The sequence below is a fragment of the Hyperolius riggenbachi genome, chromosome 6 (genome assembly GCF_040937935.1).
Source record: "Hyperolius riggenbachi isolate aHypRig1 chromosome 6, aHypRig1.pri, whole genome shotgun sequence".
Lineage (NCBI taxonomy): Eukaryota > Metazoa > Chordata > Amphibia > Anura > Hyperoliidae > Hyperolius > Hyperolius riggenbachi.
Genome location: NC_090651.1, coordinates 151,104,044 through 151,125,665, shown reverse-complemented (window position 1 = coordinate 151,125,665; position 21,622 = coordinate 151,104,044). Strand labels below are relative to the sequence as shown.

The following is a 21,622-nucleotide window of genomic DNA, read 5'->3' as shown; positions in this document are numbered from 1 at the left end:
CGAATTTTTGCGCGTTTTTGTCGCGAATTCGCATGCGAATTCGCATAGGTGAGGGTATATGCGAATTTAACCATGTCACTGCCTGTTTGAAGTTACATTGGTACCTATGCGAATTCGCATGCGAATTCGCATGAAAATTCGCATACCATAGCCGCATGCGAATTTCCTTTTAAATACATTAGCGGCAATTCGCATGCATTACACTCGCAGGCGAATTCGTTGGCTCTTTTGTGCGTTTTACCGCTGAAAAAAACGCACCTCAACAACGCTACAGTGGAAACAGGCCCATCCACTTGCATTACATGTGCGATTCCGCATGCGTTGGACGCATGCGGATTCGCGATAGTGGAAACGAGCCCTAAAGCACCTGTTTTTTCACATAGAAAATGCGAACATTTGCAATCGCATGCAGGACCATTTACTTTCATTACATGTGAATCGCATGTGTAACAATGCATGGTGCAAAAAACTGTAGCAGGCAGGTTTTTTTTTTTTTTTTTTTTTTTCAAAAAGGATCTGCATGAAAAAACACAGTGAATGGAAATTGTTCCATTGAATTACATTGCACACATTTCTTATTCAAATTTCCACAATGCAAATTTGGATGCAGTAGAAACAGGCCCTTCGGATTTTTTTTATCTCTGCTGCCATTCTAGAGTTCTGATAAAATATAAAAAAGGTGGAAGAAAGTAAAGTGGATTTTTAAGTGAACTTGTTTCCAAATTCTGTGAAGTAACTCATAGAGGTTGCTGTCTTACGATTGCTCCAGTCTGGGTTCAATGTAATGCTCTGTGCCCTGAAAAAGTTTTTTTCTCTTTTATATGTAAAGAGTGATACTTCAGCCTGAGATGTTCTTGCCTTCCTGTCCCCATCTCTAGGTCATATAATATTTGTGACATGATTAAAGGGCAACAGTCTGCATTTAATTTACTGAAATAAAACTGCAGCTCTGGGCCTCATGCATGGGAAATATTTGTGATGGTTGCCCATAGCAACCAGTAGGGATGGTCAATGAGCCCCAAATAATGCTGACTTGTGTATGCAGATTTATGCAGCTTAAAGTGTACCTGAGACAGGGGATATAAGTAAATTATACATATCTGGGGCCTCCACCAGGCTGATTGCTCCCTCGCCGTCCTCCTGCACCGCCTGTATCCTCCACAATTTGGCCCATAAAGTCCTTCAGTCAGGGCCTGTTGGAGCATGCACAGTCCAGCTGTGCGTTTCCACCCATTCCACTCCCCTGACCAAGAGAGTTCTGCACCTGCGCAGTAGTAGTAGCAAAATGATTCTGGCAATGGGGACTGATGGACTTTATGGGCGAATAGCCACGGAACCAGGTGGCGCCAGAGGATGGTGAGGGGGCTGTAGGAAGACCAAGGTTTGTATAATTTTTTTATTATCTCTCCGTCTCTGGTTCCTTTTAAAAACAGACCGATCAAGTGCTGCTGCTGTGTTTGATTGGTCCATTTTAAAGCTGCATACGTTTGTAGAGGCGTTTGGCTCTACTATTGTCCCAGTTTTGTTATTGCTCCTTCTACTGCCTGATGAAGCAGGATTAAACCTGCGAAACGCTTTGCAGTTGTGGAGCGTTTTGAATAAATTGATGTCTTCTTGAAGGAGGGAAGTCCACCACTACCTCCTCTTTTTAAATAGTTTTTAATTGATTTTATGCAACATTGGCAACTTTGCTATACAGTCCATACTTTTGTACAAGTTTGCATGAACTCAGAATTATTTGCATCTCGTTGGCCGTAGGAGCAGGTCCTTGAATAATGATAGACTTTTGTAATTCTAATTGCAGAACCAATATACTAAAAGTTTATGATAGGATTTTTCCCCCTCTATGTTGACTCTCATAATAAAGCACCTATATATTTAATACGCTGCTACAAGGGTACCCATTTTCCTGAATGTTTACTGCTTTTTATCTTACCTACTGTAGGTACCTGAATGTTTTCTGTATTTATGTCACCTCTAGGGCTGATGAACAAATCCAGCAGTTTCCTGAGTAAATCCAGCAGTGTTTCTTCTGTTGGGAATGATTCCTATCTACCTGGAATTTGTAAAGATCTAATAGGATGTACATTGGATTACCTGGGGCAAAGCCATGCAGATCGCAGGAGCGTAGCTGACAGTGTGATCTCCTGTGTAGAGACTGTGTGTAAGGGAGTCCATGCTGTCTCCCAGGCATATGAACAACAGGACCAGGACAGCACAGATGCTTGTGAGTATGAAATGAAAGTTGATATTTTCTTGGAAGCCTGGATTCACCATTTAGCTGCTGGGTTTTGGCCATGTATCAGTTGTACCCATCTGATAGAATCCTCTGCTTGGCTATGGTAGGCTTTATGGGTATAAAATGAAGTGATCCTCTCGCTTGGCCGTACTATTTTTTTTATGCCAGGCCCACCTCTTGTTTGCACTCGGCTCCTCTCCCAAAGCTAGTACATTGATGCTCTACCCCCTCCAGCCAAAACATTTGGTGCCAGACACAACCCCTGCCCATGAAGTTGGACAGCACTGCTCTAATAGATGGTATTGTTTCTAGAATTAATATTGTATTTTTCCTCTCCACGTGCTGCCATAGTTTCTAGTGGCAGGTCTACAAGTCAGGTTTTATTTTTAAAATCCCAAACACTCGTCTCAATCTGTTTTTACGTCCTTTTCTATATCATCTTTTTTTTTTTTTAATGTATTTTTTCTGCAACTCAATGTTTTCTCAGTGTTCGTGGTAAACCGTGAAGCTCAAGCTCACAGCGTCCAGCTGACCTCTGCTTTCCAGCAGCTGGCTGTGTTAGCAATGTGTTGGTTGGACCCTTGGTGTGAAAGGCAAGAGACAGTGAAACCTAGTGACTGCTTACTGCTGGACATCAAGAAGCTGGGAGGACACTTACAGCTGCTTTTACAGGTAGAAGCAAATCCAGGGATTCTCTACTGTACTCCAGTAAACCTTTTACTTGTGCCACTTCTTAGTTCCCCAAATGTAGAAGTCTCATGCATAGAGATGGAGTCCTAGGGCTGACTAAATATATTATATTTGCTTTCAATTCTGTTTAGGGCTGCTGCTCTGATATTTCTGCCATGGTTACAGAGGCAAGGAAGAAATCCAGTCATACGATAGAACAAATATTACAGAACATTGGACATCTGGCTGTGCTTACTGGCACCGAATTACATCTTTCAGAAGAGGAACGTACAGACAAACTATGTCTTCAGGTATATACTCTGCTTATGTGTTATAAACTATATTAAATACTATCTAGATCAGTGTTTCTCAACATTTTATTGGCATGTACCCCTTTTGAAACCCTGTACTCACCAAGTACCCTCTAGCATAGTAAACATTATCACAAGTACCCCTGGACACTGATACGTTTAATAATAGTTCGTGGTAGTTATTTCTAAATCCATTTTTCTAAATCCAGGTGTTTGCTATAACTTTTAATTAGCTAAAATACTAATTTGGTGTTGTGTTTATAGAATCACTTTTATAAAACGTAATTTGTTATATTTAAAGTAAACCTTTGATATCGGTAGGTAAAAAAAGTTAGATACTTACCTCAGTAGAGTGAAGTCTCTGGATCCTCCACAGGCTTCCCACGTCCTCCTGAAAATTGTAGGCTGAGTTGCCTTCTGTGAACGAGCCTCACGCCCGCGCAGTAGCTTTGAGCTTCTTGGATCCAAGATCAGATCCGTTCTACTGCCCAGGCTTGAGGAGTCTTGCTCCTGTGCAAGTTGACCTGTGTGCCCCAGTACTAGTTGACCCAGAAATATGCCTAATTGGCAACATTTCACCACACAATACATATGTTGCGGCAGCGTTTCACCACAAAATACACATGACGCAGCAGCGTTTCCCTAAGATACAACCATGGTGATTGGCTGGCTGCAGGACACCTGCAAACTAACTACGATTGACTAAAGGTGAAACTTTGCTGAACGTCGATCGAAATTGTGATTGGTCTGGCATGTTGGGACATCAATTTCTGGCAGATATGACCACTATAATCGAATCTGCCCTCAGGGAAATCAATGTATAGAAACCTTTTTTCTTTAATCGGTTGGTTTGCAGGAGTCAGTAGATTTGTTGCAGGATTTATCACAGTAATTGATTTTGATGGAAATGTTGACTTATTAACCTGTGTATTACCCTTCCTAAAGGTGCCCACTAATGATACAATCATACCAAATCTATGTAGCACATACTTTGAATGGAGATTGCTTGCCTGGTCACATGACATTATGCAGATAAGATCAGTGTTGCAGCAGGAATGTATCTATCACTGTAATAACCACCAAACAATTTCTGGTAGACTTCTGATCAGCAATACATGCATCCAGCTACATTTGAAATTGGTCAGCAGGTGCTCGTCAGCCAATCAGGATGCACTGTCATACACCCTTTACCTGCCATACCACATCTAGCAGCCATTAGCATTCAGGTGGGAGGCTTCAGTTGGACGCCATCGCAAGATTGCGTCGCTAGCAGGACCGCCCCGTGCAGGCATTCAACACACACAAGCAATAGAAACACAGCAGTACATGCATCCAGCTACATTTGAAATTGGTCAGCAGGTGCTCGTCAGCCAATCAGGATGCACTGTCATACACCCTTTACCTGCCATACCACATCTAGCAGCCATTAGCATTCAGGTGGGAGGCTTCAGTTGGACGCCATCGCAAGATTGCGTCGCTAGCAGGACCGCCCCGTGCAGGCATTTAATGCTGGATGCATGTACTGCTGTGTTTCTATTGCTTGTGTGTGTTGGATTTAGCATTCAGTATGGAGGCAGTGTTGGTGGGTTTTCTGGATGTGAGAGGTCCAGAGCCTGGGTGTGAGAGGTCCAGGCCCACCTGCACTCCCCTCCAGGTATCGCGTGTTGGCCTTGGGGCCCCGGCCAGTGAGAGGGGCCCGGGGCCCCTGGCCATCATGTGAACCAATCGTGTGTTTTTAGACTTCTGATCAGGCAAATGATCAACATCATACCAATATTAATTACCTTTTATACAGACCTGCAAATCTAATTAAATACCTATTCTAATTGCCACTTCTGCTTCAACCCTGCTTACTATGTCCATATGCAGTCACAATTATGTTTTCAATTGTGTATAGTATACATTTTACCATTATTATGTTTTCTATGCTATTGCTTCCCCTTATGAAAATACTGTAGTTGCATAGCAGTGCACAAGCAGTTTTAACCTATATGTAAGAATTCATAATTATATAGATTTGAAAGGCGTTAATGTTCAGGTTGGTGGATAGTGCTAAGCTTTAGCGGTAGGAAACATATAGGGTAAAGATAGCATTATTGTATGTCTAGTATGTGGATAAGGATCTGGTATGTGGGGATAAGGACAGTGTTACCCAAATCTGTCCTCAAATTTCACTACCCATGCTTGTCTTACAAATAGTGTTTTTATTATGGGGGGGGGGGGGGGGGGGGCAAAAACCATTAATAGCACTTGAGAACAGAAAAAAAAAACAGGACCACTAGGGCTAGACAATAGCAAGAACAAAGGATGGAGAGCTGGGTGAGGGTGGCGCAAGGCGCAGCTGGATAGGCCCAGTGTGCCGCCATGATCATGTCCCCTATGTCATTGCAGTCACTTGTTGGACATTCTCCCACTTGTGCTCTGGGCCTGCTCCAATGCAAGAGCTGACTTGTCACATTCACTGGCCTTTTACAAAGTCATCTAGATAAAAAGCTGTTTGACCTACACAGGATGTACATAAAAACATGACGAGCCTTAATTACCATATTTGCCACCGTATAAGACCCTCCGAAATATAAAATGCTCCGGTATATGACGCACCTAGATTTAGAGGGCAAAAACCAGGGGGAAAAATTCTATACAAAACCTGGTGTGTCCATATTCCAGGACCGTCTTGTAGATGTCCTCCTCCTATGATTGTGTTCTTCTGTGTCCCCATGTGCTCCCTTCTGTCTCCAGTGTGTCCCCTTCTTTCCCCGTTTGCCCTCTTCTTACCTATATGTTTTTTACTCCCCCGTGTATGTTCCGCTCCCCCATGTATCTTCCTCTGCCACCCACTCCCCCTATGTATGTTCCTCTGCCCCCCCCCCCCCCCGTATGTAATTAGCTGCGTCAGCAGCACCAGTTCACCTAATCCATGGATCCTGCAGCAACAGCAAACCTATCCCATCCTGCACGGCTTCCCCTAGTGCCGGCTTCTGCTGATCATGTCATGTATACAGTATTGTTGTTCTCAATGTAAAAATTAAAAAAACTAATTTGTTCAGAAATAAGTTTATTTGTATACTATTGCGTTGAGACACTAGTAATCCTCCTTAATTTGATAGCGTCTTGTAGGTTTTTGTAATATGCTTTTCTACCACATTGTCTTCTAGAAATCATCGGTTAATGCAATTAATCTTGGGATCCGCACTGGATTAGAAAGTCTTCTTGAGTGTGTAATAAAAGGTTTCAGTGCAATGCAAACTGAAATTCACAAGTGCACGGTTCACAGTCAGGTATGGAAGATATTCTGTCTTCTCAAAATGATGGTTTATTTGTTACAACAAAGCATGTTTGTCTACTAACTGATTGTCCCACTCTATCTGTAGGTCCTTGATGAGATCAAAAAGGCATCAGACAAGCTTGCTGTCTTCTTCATTCACTCCCTGGCAGACTGTCAGAAGGTATAGATCTGAGCACAGCTCTGTGTTAATCTGCCTTTTGACACTTGTATAGATGAATGTACAGACCTTGGTAACTGGTAGCTTTAATGCCTATAAAATGTCGTTTGGCATGATGTGCATGCTTCTACATTGCATGAGATCTAGCCAGTTAAGGCTACACACCAGGAGGCGATGGCCAGTGGGGCATGTTGCAGATCATACTGATTATTGGTTGTGTTTGCAGGGTCCATGAGTTAAGGTGGCCACACTCCATACAAATTTTTAAATATCTGTTCAATTTAAGAATTGCAATCAATTGTTCTAACTGATTGTAACATTTCAAAAATATGACCAATGTACCACACACCTATGTTCAATTTTTCCCCAATTATGATAAAACTGATTGGAAACTCTGAGAAAATTGCTAGGGTGTGTATATTAATTAATTGACAATCTAACACACACCATACAATCTTTAAAAAAAATTAAAGAGAAATATCTGGCATTCCGTATCGATCTAAATCGAAAAAAATGGGAAATCCGATCGGATTTTTCAGTCGAATGAAAAAAAAAGCTTTCGTTTTTTTTTTCTGGAGATACGATTGTTTTTATTGAATTGCTGTAAAATCGGATCATTTTATTGTATTGTGTGTGGCCAACTTTACACTGACTAAAAAGTCTTAACCAGGCATAACCTTCATAATTTATTTTTCCAAGAATGCTACCATGCTTTTGCTCAGATCCTGCTTTATGGTAGCATGCAATCGTGACCAGCATATCGGAGCCTTACAGATCTATCATCTATAAAACTGATCATATTCTTCTCTGTGAGTTCTGGTTCACATGAGCAACACTATAAATGGTACCTAAACAAACCTTTTTGTATCTTAACCACTTCCGGATACCGGGTGGTTTGGCTGATCTGTGCTGCGGGGGCTCTTCAGCCCGCAGCACAGATCAGAAATCAGGCAGGGCGATCAGACCTCCCCCCTTTTTTCCCCACTAGGGGGATGTCCTGCTGGGGGGGGGGGTCTGATCGCCGCCGCGCTGCTGTGCCTAGCGGGGGGGGGGGGGGGCTCCTCAAAGCCCCCCTCCGCAGCACTAGTCCTCCCTCTGCCTCCTTCCCTCCCTCTCCCGTCCCCTGTGTGCGGTGCAGGACGGAAAGCCGTCCTGCGCCGGATAGGATAGGCTTTAGCCTATCAGATGCCGGCGATCCCCGGCCAATCAGAGGCCGGGGATCGCCGATCTCCTCTACGGCGCTGCTGCTGCGCAGCGCCGTATATATGTAAACGCCGGGGAAGATCTTCCCCGCGTGTTTACATTTACCCTGCGAGCTGCGATCGGCGGCTCGCAGGGTGTTCACGGAGACACCCTCCGTGAACTGACATGGAACGGCCGCTCTTACGAGCGGCCGTTTCCATGGAAACCACTTCAGGATTCAGGGGCGTAGTTAGGCGTACGCAGAATCCTGAAGTGGTTAAAGAAACTAGTACATTGGAAACTAGTGCCATGGCTGGCATGTCCTAGAGTACTCAGTTACTTATTTGGAAAACACTCTGCCAAAATGTTTTTATAACAGAGGTAAAAGGTTGCAGGGTGCATGTAAACACAGAGCAGTGGGTAAATGGAATTTGATTTTGTGGCTGACACTCCTTCTTTAACGCAAACCTGAAGGGACCTGTAAATAGAGACTCACCTAAGAAGAGTGAAGGCTCTGGATCCCATAGAACCTTCCACAGCCCTCTTTCCATCTCATTGTTCACCCGCTGTTGTCCGTTCAAAATTGGCCTCTGCGGGGCTCTAGTCCCTGAGTGCTTCCGAAGACAGGCACTTCCGTACTGCACATGTGCACACAGGCACTCCGGTTTCCTCTCACATCCCAAAAACATACCCATAAGTTAATTTGCTTTCCCCGATAATTGTCCCTAGACTACGATGGACATAGCATTATGGTGGGGGTTAGATTGTGAGCCCCTCTGAGGGACAGTTAAGTGACAAGACTATATACTCTGTACAGCACTGTGGAAGATGTCGGTGCTAAATAAATACAGAATAATAATGAACTAGTGAAAACTAGAACACAAAACTTTTTTTTATATTGTAAATTAGAGGACCTTAATTGGTCAACATTGCACTGTGTTCGAAGAGGTAGAGATCCCAACAAAGGCAGGACCATCTGTCATACTCACTCCATCTGTAGTTGTTTTTTTTTTTTTTTCTAATCTATTACAAACCTCTAACTGGGTATGGTTGTCTTTAGGGTTCACTTGCTATGATGTTCCACTGGCCCTTGATAGCACAATACAATACAATAACATTTGTAAAGCGCTTTTCTCCCATAGTACTCAAAGCGCACCTTTTATTCAATCTGAACTGCTGTTCATGTTTGGTCCTGGTGTGGATTTGAAGTGTGGATTGGAAGATTGAAACTCATGAACCGCAAAGTCCGGGCCCAAACGACCGCAATACGCCCATCGGCAGGGGGCGGCTGCGGGAGTGGCTATGCGGCGATCGCGTCATTCGTGACGCGATCAGCCGCCGGGGACTGGCTCCGCCCACCGTTCGCTGTAACCCGCCGGCCGTTCGGAAGCGCCGGCGGGTTACTAGCACCCGGATCGCCGCTGAAACAATGTATAATAGGCTTTGTAATGAGTTCTGGGTCACCATGAGCTTGCTGGTTAGTCTGTAATGTATACAAAGCCTATTATACTGGCTGCCTCCTGCCCTGGTGGTCCCAGTGTCCGAGGGACCACTAGGGCAGGCTGCAGCCACCCTAGTCTGCACCCAAGCACACTGATTTCCCCCCCCCCCCCTGATCGCCCACAGCACCCCTCAGACCCCCCCCCCCCCCTGCCCACCCCCCAGACCACTGTTTGCACCCAGTCACCCCCCTAATCACCCATCAATCACTCCCTGTCACTATCTGTCAACGCTATTTTTTTTTTTTAATCCCTAAACTGCCCCCTACTCCCTCCTGATCACCCCCCAACCCCTCAGATTGTCCCCAGACCCCCCCCCCCCCCCTGTGTACTGTATGCATCTATCCCCCCTGATCACCTGTCAATCACCCGTCAATCACCCCCTGTCACTGCCACCCATCAATCAGCCTATAACCTGCCCCTTGCGGGCAATCTGATCACCCACCCACACCAATAGATCGCCCGCAGATCCGGCATCAGATCACCTCCCAAGTGCAGTGTTTACATCTCTTCTCTCCTCTAAACACCCACTAATTACCCATCAATCACCCCCTATCACCACCTGTCACTGTTACCCATCAGATTAGACCCTAATCTGCCCCTTGCGGGCACCCAATCACCCGCCCACACGCTCAGATTGCCCTCAGACCCCCCCTTATCAATTCGCCAGTGCAATATTTACATCTGTTATTCCCTGTAATAACCCACTGATCACCTGTCAATCACCCCCTGTCACTGCCACCCATCAATCACCCCCTGTCACTGCCACCCATCAATCAGCCCCTAACCTGCCCCTTGCAGGCAATCTGATCACCCACCCACACCAATAGATCGCCCGCAGGTCCGACATTAGATCACCTCCCAAGTGCAGTGTTTACATCTCTTCTCTCCTCTAAACACCCACTAATTACCCATCAATCACCCCCTATCACCACCTGTCACTGTTACCCATCAGATTAGACCCTAATCTGCCCCTAGGGCACCCAATCACCCGCCCACACCTCAGAACGCCCTCAGACCCCAGCCCTGATCACCTCGCCAGTGCATTGCTTGCATCTATTTCCCCCCTCTAATCACACCTTGAGACACCCATCAATCACCTCCTGTCACCCCCTAGCACACCTACCCATCAGATCAGGCCCTAATTTACCCCGTGTGGGCTCCTGATCACTCGGTCAAACCCTCAGACCCCCTTCCGATCACCTCCCCAGTGCATTGATTGCATCTATTTTCCCCTCTAACCGCCCCCTGAGACACCCATCAATCACCTCCTGTCACCCCCCTAGCACTCCTATCCATCAGATCAGGCCCAATACATCCTGTCATCTAAGAGGCCACCCTGCTTATGACCGGTTCCACAAAATTTGCCCCCTCATAGACCACCTGTCATCAACATTTGCAGATGCTTATACCCCTGAACAGTCATTTTGAGAAATTTGGTTTCCAGACTACTCACAGTTTTGGGCCCGTAAAATGCGAGGGCAGTATAGGAACCCCACAAGTGACCCCATTTTAGAAAGAAGACACCCCAAGGTATTCTGTTAGGTGTATGATAAGTTCATAGAAGATTTTATTTTTTGTCAAAAGTTAGCGGAAATTGGATTTTTATTGTTTTTTTCACAAAGTGTCATTTTTCACTAACTTGTGACAAAAAATAAAATCTTCTATGAACTCACCATACCCCTAACGGAATACCTTGTAGTGTCTTCTTTCTAAAATGGGGTCACTTGTGGGGTTCCTATACTGCCCTGGCATTTTAGGGGCCCTAAACCGTGAGGAGTAGTCTAGAAAACAAATGCCTCAAAATGACCTGTGAATAGGACGTTGGGCCCCTTAGCGCACCTAGGCTGCAAAAAAGTGTCACACATGTGGTATCGCCATACTCAGGAGAAGTAGTATAATGTGTTTTGTGGTGTATTTTTACACATACCCATGCTGGGTGGGACAAATATCTCTGTAAATGGACAATTATGTGTAAAAAAAAAAATCAAACATGTGTCATTTACAGAGATATTTCTCCCACCCAGCATGGTTATATGTAAAAATACACCACAAAACACATGATACTACTTCTTCTGAGTACGGCGATACCACATGTGTAACACTTTTTTGCAGCCTAACTGTGCTAAGGGGCCCAAAGTCCAATGAGTACCTTTAGGATTTCACAGGTCATTTTGAGACATTTGGGTTCAAGACTACTCCTCACGGTTTAGGTCCCCTAAAATGCCAGGGCAGTATAGGAACCCCACAAGTGACCCCATTTTAGAAAGAAGACACCCCAAGGTATTCTGTTAGGTGTATGATGAGTTCATAGAAGATTTTATTTTTTGTCACAAGTTAGCGGAAATTGATATGTATTGTTTTTTTTTTCACAAAGTGTCATTTTCCGCCAACTTGTGACAAAAAAAAATCTTCTATGAACTCACCATACTCCTAACAGAATACCTTGGGGTGTCTTCTTTCTAAAATGGGGTCACTTGTGGGGTTCCTATACTGCCCTGGCATTTTAGGGGCCCTAAACCGTGAGGAGTAGTCTAGAAAACAAATGCCTCAAAATGACCTGTGAATAGGACGTTGGGCCCTTTAGCGCACCTAGGCTGCAAAAAAGTGTCACACATGTGGTATCGCCATACTCAGGAGAAGTAGTATAATGTGTTTTGTGGTGTATTTTTATACATACCCATGCTGGGTGGGAGAAATCTCTCTGTAAATGGACAATTGTGTGTAAAAAAAATCAAATAATTGTCATTTACAGAGATATTTCTCCCACCCAGCATCTGTATGTGTAAAAATACACCCCAAAACACATTATACTACTTCTTCTGAGTACGGCGATACCACGTGTGGCACTTTTTTGCACCCTAACTGCGCTAAGGGGCCCAAAGTCCAATGAGTACCTTTAGGATTTCACAGGTCATTTTGCGACATTTGGTTTCACGACTACTCCTCACGGTTTAGGGCCCCTAAAATGCCAGGGCAGTATAGGAATCCCACAAATGACCCCATTTTAGAAAGAAGACACCCCAAGGTATTCCGTTAGGAGTACGGTGAGTTCATAGAAGATTTTATTTTTTTGTCACAAGTTAGCGGAAAATGACACTTTGTGAAAAAAACAATTAAAATCAATTTCCGCTAACTTGTGACAAAAAAAAAAAAATCTTCTATGAACTCACCATACTCCTAACGGAATACCTTGGGGTGTCTTCTTTCTAAAATGGGGTAATTTGTGGGGTTCCTATACTGTCCTGGCATTTTAGGGGCCCTAAACCGTGAGGAGTAGTCTTGAAACCAAATTTCTCAAAATGACCTGTGAAATCCTAAAGGTACTCATTGGACTTTGGGCCCCTTAGCGCAGTTAGGGTGCAAAAAAGTGCCACACATGTGGTATCGCCGTACTCAGGAGAAGTAGTATAATGTGTTTTGGGGTGTATTTTTCCACATACCCATGCTGAGTGGGAGAAATATCTCTATAAATAGACAATTGTGTGTAAAAAAAAATTAAAAAATTGTCATTTACGGAGATATTTCTCCCACCTAGCATGGGTATGTGTAAAAAATACACCCCAAAACACATTATACTACTTATCCTGAGTACGGCAATACCACATGTGTGGCACTCTTTTGCAGCCTAACTGCGCTAAGGGGCCCAAAGTCCAATGACCATCTTTAGGCTTTAAAGGGGTGCTTACAATTAGGCACCCCCCAAAATGCCAGGACAGTGAACACACCCCACAAATTACCCCATTTTGGAAAGTAGACACTTCAAGGTATTCAGAGAGGAGCATAGTGAGTCCGTGGCAGATTTCATTTTTTTTTTGTCGCAAGTTAGAAGAAATGGAAACTTTTTTTTTTTTTTTTTTGTCACAAAGTGTCATTTTCCGCTGACTTGTGACAAAAATAAAATCTTCTATGAACTCACCATGCCTCTCACTGAATACTTTGGGATGTCTTCTTTCCAAAATGGGGTCATTTGGGAGGTATTTGTACTATCCTGGAATTTTAGCCCCTCATGAAACCTGACAGGTGCGCAGAAAAGTCAGAGATGCTTGAAAATGGGAAAATTCACTTTTGGCACCATAGTTTGTAAACGCTATAACTTTTACCAAATCCAATAAATATACACTGAATGTTTTTTTTTTTTTTTTATCAGACATGTAGCAGAATAACTTTCGCGCTCAAATGTATAGGAAATTTTACTTTATTTGAAAAATGGCAGCACAGAAAGTTAAAAAAGTCATTTTTTTGACAAAATTCATGTATTTTTTGATGAATATAATAAAAAGTAAAACTCGCAGCAGCAATCAAATAGCACCAAAAGAAAGCTGTATTAGTGACAAGAAAAGGAGGTAAAATTCATTTAGGTGGTAGGTTGTATGAGCGAGCAATAAACCGTGAAAGCTGCAGTGGACTGAATGGAGAAAAAGGCTCTGGTCCTTAAGGGGCGAAAAGACTGTGGTCCTCAAGTGGTTAAAGATGATGCCAAATGCACTAACATAAGCCCTAGTATCCTGTTCCTGATGGTCTAGTAAAGTACTATGGCAATTATTTACAGAGGCAATGTGAAAGGTTTTGGATAGGGATATCTCTGAGAAAATAAATGCCACTATAGTCTTGTGAATAAGCCCTTAAACAGCAGCATGTGTGAGTGGAGTGACATCAAACACAAAGCATGTTGATAAAAGGAGACATTGGTTTACTTTGTAGAGCAAAGGAAGGGGATCACTTTCACGTTTACATTCAGCCCTTTTCTTCTGTCTGTGACCCAGGTGAATCTGGATCTTCTCAGTGATTCATCTTCGCTTAGTGCAGGACTGCGTAGTTTGAAAACATGCATCCATGTGCTACAACATACTGTCATTTCCTTGTTAAAAGGTAAGTGTTTGTGTATTTTTAGTATTAAACTCTGAAATATGTGTACACTCAGATGTTTGGTATACTTGTGGAAACAGAAATAGTTTGTTCACTGTTTTGTCTTTCTTATATGCCATTGTTTTGTCTTTCTTATATGCTACTTTGACTGACATTTTCAGTGTATGAATACTTTTCATACTTAAAGGATTCCTGAAGTGAGACATGACATGATGAGATAAATGTGAACATATACTGTAGTACCAATCCTACTTAGAACTTGCATGTATTCACTTTTCAATTGTTGTCAAGGGTAAATAAACCAATGCCTTATCTGTGCAGTCAGACTGTACAATAGCTCTCCTGAAAGCTCATTTGTGTGTGTTTGTGCAAATACTTACCAATGCAGGAGAATAAGTAAACATTCAGTTAGTTATTAATTCTGTTTGTGGTATTTGTATGGACAGCAGTAATGCTAAATGTGATGCTATACATGAATCAGATGTCTGCTGCAAGTACTTAACTCATAATTTAGTTTCACTTCGGTTTTCATTTGATTGTGCTTCATTAGAAGTTATGATCAGACATACAGTGTACTTACCTGAATGGTATTACCCGCTTCTGGACCACGGTAATTGAAATCTACGCCATGTTTGGGACCTGTTATCCCTGCCAGGGCGTAGAATTAAATTGCGCTGCAGGTTCCCCGTGATCACACCGCTCTCCTGTCGCTACAGCCCACTAGCTCTGGTGTCGGTATGACAGTAGAGCTCCATTAATCTTGTGATTGGTTCACAGTGAACTTAGGGTCCGGAGCCAATGAAATCTGCTCTTGACCGGCTCACAGAGCTCGGCTTTCATACTGACAGGAGGGCGAGAGGGCTGCAGCGATGAGTGAGAGTCGCGAACGGCGAGAGACAGGTTGGTGAGCCCTGTTTTTTTTATTTGTTTTTTTTACCAAGAAGTGTGTGGTCCTTAACCAATTAGCATTCCTGGACGTGAGTTTCACGTCATGCTCTGTCCCTGCCTGCATTCACTCACGTGAAACTCACGTCCTGCAGTGTAAACAGCGCTGTGCGCGCGCCCGCGAGTCCGCGCGATCCCCTCATTGGTGCATGTGAACAGAAGTTCACAGAACCAATGAGATCGTTTTTACTGTGAATGACAGCTGCCATAGCCAATGGCAGCTCTCATTCACACTGTGACAATGTAAACATTACATTGTTGCCACCTAAAGCTGCTGAAGCCTCAGATCTCTCGTCAGTGTGAGATCTGAGGTGGAGCAGCTTGTGTGCAGAGCTGTGTGAGCTGTGTGATCTACTGTGGAAATAAATTGTATTTTATTGCTGTTTTCTAACCCTTTCCCAGCCTAACTATCCCTTGTGTGTTCAGTACACTGTACTGATCACACTGTACTAATCTAGCTGATCTAGCTGTCCTAGGCCCTTTTTATACTGCCCTCCTCCCCCCCCTATTACTGTTTTAGTTTGCTGACCCCTTATTGATCAGTTGATCGTCATCTGATCATCTGATCTTCTGATCTCATCTCTCTCCCACTCACATCACCGTGCTCTCTTCTACTTCCATTCCCAGCACTTCTTTTCCTCATCCTCATTCATATAAAAAAAAAAAAAAAAAAAAAAATCTTTCTATCTATTATCTCTTTATCTTGTTCTGTACCCTATTTATAAAAAATGGCAAAGAGGCGATACACAGAACAGGAGATCGTTGCCTTGATGGAAATCAGCGGCAGCGACGAAGAATCTGACTGCGAATCTGACGGCGAAGAATGGCTGCCGGTTGAACATTCTGACCCGCTGTCAGACGGCGACTCCAGCTCTGATGAAGGTGAAGGGCCATCAGAGCAGGCAAGAGTTGCTACTGTGCATCCTGTTGTCACTGCATCAGTTCCCAGTGGCAGCGACTCTGAGACACAGGCGTCATCAGATCGCAGAGGAGGGAGCACAGCAGGCACTAGTGCTCCAGGGGCAGGCAGCCAGCAGCAAAGTCCTCAGGAACCCATGGACATTTTAGATGGCACTAGTGCTCCAGGGGCTAGCAGCCAGCAGCAAAGTCAGCAAGTACCACTGGACATGTCACACCTACTGTGGGTACCGCCAAACATGCAAGCACCCCAAATCCCTCCTTTCATTGCAAACAGTGGCTTAATGGTTGACATGACAGGGAATATGTCACCAGTCGATGTTTTCCAGCAATTCGTCAATGACGATTTTTTGCAATTTATTGTCGAGCAGACAAATTTGTATGCCTCTCAATTCATTGAGTCCCACCCCAGGTCCACTTATACCCGGAAATGGACACCAACAAACTTGTCTGAGTTGAAAGTGTTTCTAGGCCTAACTTTCAACATGGGGCTAACAAAAAAATCGCAGCTCGCAATGTACTGGAGTACAAATCCCATACACCACACCCCTCTGTACTCATCAACTATGCCAAAGCTGCGTTATCAGATGATCATGAGATTTCTGCATTTCAATGACAATAGTCAAAACAAGAGTCCAGACAATGCAGGCAGAGACCGGCTTTTTAAATTAAGGCCACTTATAAATCACCTGAATTTAAAATTCTGTGAAATTTGTGTGCCAGGAAGAGAAATCGCAATAGACGAATCTCTAATGCCATTTCATGGCCGGCTTGGATTCAAACAATTCATCCCCAGTAAACGAGCCAGGTATGGAGTAAAGCTCTATAAGCTTTGCGAAAGCGGATCAGGGTACACCTTTGCATTTCGCATCTATGAGGGGCGAGATAGCCTGCTACAGCCAGAGGGGTGCCCAGCAGATATGGGAGCCAATGGAAAAATTGTGGTGGACCTCATGACCCCCTTACTAAATAAGGGGTATCATCTATTTGTAGACAATTTCTACACCAGCTTGCCACTTTTTAAATTTCTTTTTTCGGCTGACACCGTTGCCTGTGGTACCATCAGGGCAAACCGAAAAGGCTTTCCGCAAGAAGTCCTGAAAAAAAAATTGAAAAAGGGGGAGACTTGTAGTCTGCGCAGCAATGAAGTCCTGGCACTAAAATACAAGGACAAAAAAGATGTGCTTATGCTGTCCACCATGCACACAGAGGGCACAGTGCTAGTGACGTCTCGCCGATCAGAGACTGTCAAGCCTATTGCGATTGATGACTACAACAAGCATATGGGAGCAGTGGATCTGTCCGACCAGATGTTGGCCCCATATTTGGTAGCTAGAAAAACGAAATCCTGGTACAAGAAGGTAGGGATTTATTTGCTACAAATGGCAATGTTCAATGCCCATGTGGCATACAGAAAAGCAGGCAATACCGGGTCATACCTGCAGTTCCAGGAACAGATCATTGCATCTTTCCTTTTTGGATCTGGCACAACACCAGTACGCAGTGACCAATCCCAGTGAGAAGACATCATCAGACTCTGCGACAGGCACTTTATGGAATCACTCCCTCCTAATCCCCTGAAAAAATATCCTCAGAAGAGGTGCAAAGTGTGTGCCAAACATCAAATAAGAAGGGACACAAGATATTACTGTCCAGATTGTCCCTCCCACCCAGGCCTCTGCTTTACTCCGTGTTATAAAATATACCATACGGTCACCAATTATTAGAACCATGCCTATCTCCCAAAAAAAATTCTGTAGCCACCAGCTCCATTTGAAAAAAAAAAAAAAAAAAAAACTTTTCTAAAAATAAAGAAAATAGACCAGGGGCAGCCTAAGGCATGTGCCATTAATTAAGGGCCACCATTCCCAGCGGGCCACCACATTATATTCTTATTGTTACAGTTGGTCATTGTTTATGACTGTATTTTGTTCATGTTTTTTTATGTTGCAGTTATACACATAAATGAATATCAAACAATAAAAAAAAGTGTAAAAAGAAAAGTAAAAAGACAAAAAAAGTGTAAAAAAAAAAAAAAAAAAAAGAGCTAGGCATTGCTGCTACCTCCACGTGGTGCCTGGTGGAAACAGCGAAAGCTGGCAAAATGCAGTGGATATTTCATTTCATTTTATATTTGATTTATCAGCACATAGTGGCTATGCAGTCTCTACGGTGGATGTTGCCATTTGCCCTGCATAGGATACTATATTGACAATGGCGGATGAAGGGGCCACAAATTCTTTCTGCTGCTCCTGCACAGGCTGAATATAATGGTCAACCACATGATCATCTAGTAACAAAATAAGGCTTATGGCACATCATTTTCATCTTGAGAAGCTGAAGAATACATTTTCCAGTGTTTTATTTCAGAGGCACCTGTCACTTTAAAAATGCTTAGCGACAAACTGTCACCAACAGTCAAAAAAATATTTATTTTCAAACAAGTGGTCACACTTGTGCAATTTTCAGCAAAACCACAAAAATGTAACGGACACAATATACCCATCTTTGTATAGCCCTGGATCTCTACTTTTCAAAATGGTGGCACTTGTAGTACTTATTTTCTGTTCTGACACACATAGGACTCTGTGAAGGAAGTGTGACGCTATAAAAAGGAAAGCGGAAAAAATGCCCTTCAAAAATCCAAGTACGCAGGTCTCTTATAAAGGCCCACTACGTGGTCAGCTAGTAACAAAATAAGGCCTATAGCACATCATTTTCATCGTGAGAAGCTGAAGAATACATTTTCCAGTGTTTTATTTCAGTGGCACCTGTCACTTTCAAAATGCTTAGCGACAAACTGTCACCAACAGTCAAAAAAATATTTATTTTCAAACAAGTGGTCACACTTGTGCAATTTTCAGCAAAACCACAAAAATGTAACGGACACAATATACCCATCTTTGTATAGCCCTGGATCTCTACTTTTCAAAATGGTGGCACTTGTAGTACTTATTTTCTGTTCTGACACACATAGGACTCTGTGAAGGAAGTGTGACGCTATAAAAAGGAAAGCGGAAAAAATGCCCTTCAAAAATCCAAGTACGCAGGTCTCTTATAAAGGCCCACTACGTGGTCAGCTAGTAACAAAATAAGGCCTATGGCACATCATTTTAACCAGGAAGGGCCAAAGAACATTTTTTGAAGTGTTTTATATCAAAATCACTTGTCATGTGAAAATTAGGCAGGGTGAAAAGTGACAAAAATGTATATTTTCTGCTTTTACATCTGTTTTTCCTTGTCATATGCATATGAAATAAAATAATTGCTTGGAAACAATATTACTGAGAGATAGCCTAGATTGTCCTGAAAAAAACAACACATGTTTCAATTAGATAGCATAAGTAATTAAAAAGTTATCACTGTATTAAAAGCAACACAGCTGAGTATCAAAATTGTCAGGAATCTGAAGGGGGTAAAAACCCAGGAATGCGAAGTGGTTAAGGGGCCAGAGACTTCTGGTACATAAATGGTTAACCATATTTAACTACATTTTTCAAATCTTGGCATGGCACAGGTATATTTTGCGTTACAAAACTGACTCATCACCAGCCTGTATTATCTTTACTATTGTAACTTAGGCCAGGGTAGCAATTATTTGCCACTTAAAGAGAAACTGTGACCAAGAATTGAACTTCATCCCAATCAGTAGCTGATACCCCCTTTCCCATGGGAACTCTATTCCTTTTCACAAATCGTCAAGGGGATCTGTATGGCTGATATTGTGGTAAAACGTGGTAAAACCCCTCCCACAGGAAACTGTGAGGACCATGTCCAAATACACAGTATATATAATGCACAGAGCAAAATACTGGTTGCTTGAAATCAGCCGTTAGGCTAGGTCCACACTTGCCCATTGCAGATCGGATCCGTTTCTGTAAACATTTTGTTTTCTCTCTCTGCTTTGAGAGAAATTTTTTTTTTTTGTGCAGCTACGTTTCCAGTCCGTGGAAACATCCCCAGCCCTGGCCATGGGTGGGGGGCTGCCATGCTGGAGGGGGTAGCAGGAAGGGGGCGGCGGCGCCCCCCTTCCCTGCTTCCACTCGAGCTAGTTTCATTAATTAAATCAATGTAATAAAATGTATAAAGCAAAGCGGCAAGCAGGGAACTTACTTCCTTGCGTTCCACTGCTTACTGTCACTTCCTGCAATGCCGCCCTGTGTTGTTCATTGGACGGCATTGCAGGAAGTGAGGGTGAGCGGTGTGATGCAAAGAATTGAGTTCCCCGCTTGCTGCTTTCCTTTATACAATGATTTAAATAATTTAATACAATGATTTAAATAATTTAATTAAACTAGCTGAAGGGGGAGTTGGGAAGGGAGGACCGAGGCCCCCGCTGATGCCCCCCTTCCTCCCTGCTACCCCCTCCAGCATGGTGAGCCACTGATACGTTTTTAGAACAAGTGTGAACCTACTTTTACAATGCTACAAGGTCACGGCACAGAAAGGGAACTATTATGGTCATGATTTCACACCCTGATGACCTAATTGAGAAAATGTAAATATTTCCTGTGGGAAAGGGGGTTTCCGCTACTGATTGGGATGAAGCTCAATCCCGTGTTAAAGTTCCTCTTTAAGGAAACCAATCAGAATTAATCATTAGGGTTGTCACACAATATCTATTATTTATCATGCTAACAGTATGCCTTTTAATTCCTATTTCTCTGTATTACAGGTACAGACTTGGATGCTAATAACATTCTGGTGGCACTCAATGAATTAAATTCTACTGCCTCTACATTAAACAAATACTTTCTGGCATTGTCACAGCACATATTCAATTTGACAGAGCTCAGAAGTTTGTCAGAGGCTTTGCTGTGTGCCATTCAGAGAAGAGATTCCAATGCGGTGCCTCAGAGAATGAACGGTTTACAGTCACTAAATGAACTGCGTAACTCTGTGCTCTCGCCCAGCACCATACAGTGGGTGTAACCCTCACAGCCTCACCATTATTATACTGCTTCAACAGATTTTGCACTGCACGATTGGATTAGTAGGTTATAATCGATGTGTACAGTCTTGTGTATTATAAATATTTATATGTGCAGCTTTTGTAATTATATTAAAATGTAATTATATAATGAAAGATTAGAAAAAAAGTGTATCACTTACATGGGCACCAAAAGGGAGAATTTGGGCACACCCCTGCATGTACAGTGGATATCTCATCATGTTTAGCCACTATTATGATCCAGGAAACCCTGGCAAGCAGCACAGACATTCTGGCAGCCATGCAATGTGTGCAGGACCTGTGTGAATGGCTTGTTCTCTCAACCATCCCCACCTAGTCTGCTGACTGCACAGGAAGAGTCATGGGCCCACTGAATGAGGTCTGTCCAATGTTGTTGAGCTTGACCAGCTTGTAATCTTGTAATACATGCCTACCTTATCCAGTGTGCACCTTGGCATCCTCACTGAATGTAATATATGTTAAATATAGAATGTGGGTGTATATATATGTGTGTGTATTTTTTTTTTTTTTTTAATGAATAGGTTAAATGGTGAGCTCAACCGTCCAAACAGCGCAACCGTCCAAACAGAGTTTAG

The 21,622-nt window shown here is 43.2% G+C and overlaps 1 protein-coding gene across 1 annotated transcript in view; it reads left to right on the top strand.

Annotated features, from left to right (window-relative positions):
• Nucleotides 1-21,161, top strand: part of KIF14 (kinesin family member 14) — a 101,773-nt gene extending 80,612 nt beyond the window's left edge. Inside the window, 7 exon segments of the mRNA XM_068240083.1 lie at nucleotides 1,982-2,227; nucleotides 2,727-2,911; nucleotides 3,061-3,219; nucleotides 6,375-6,497; nucleotides 6,591-6,665; nucleotides 14,110-14,215; nucleotides 20,751-21,161. Of these exon segments, the coding sequence (XP_068096184.1) occupies nucleotides 1,982-2,227; nucleotides 2,727-2,911; nucleotides 3,061-3,219; nucleotides 6,375-6,497; nucleotides 6,591-6,665; nucleotides 14,110-14,215; nucleotides 20,751-21,007 (1,151 nt within the window). The 3' untranslated portion in view covers nucleotides 21,008-21,161.
• The last annotated feature ends 461 nt before the right edge of the window (nucleotides 21,162-21,622 follow it).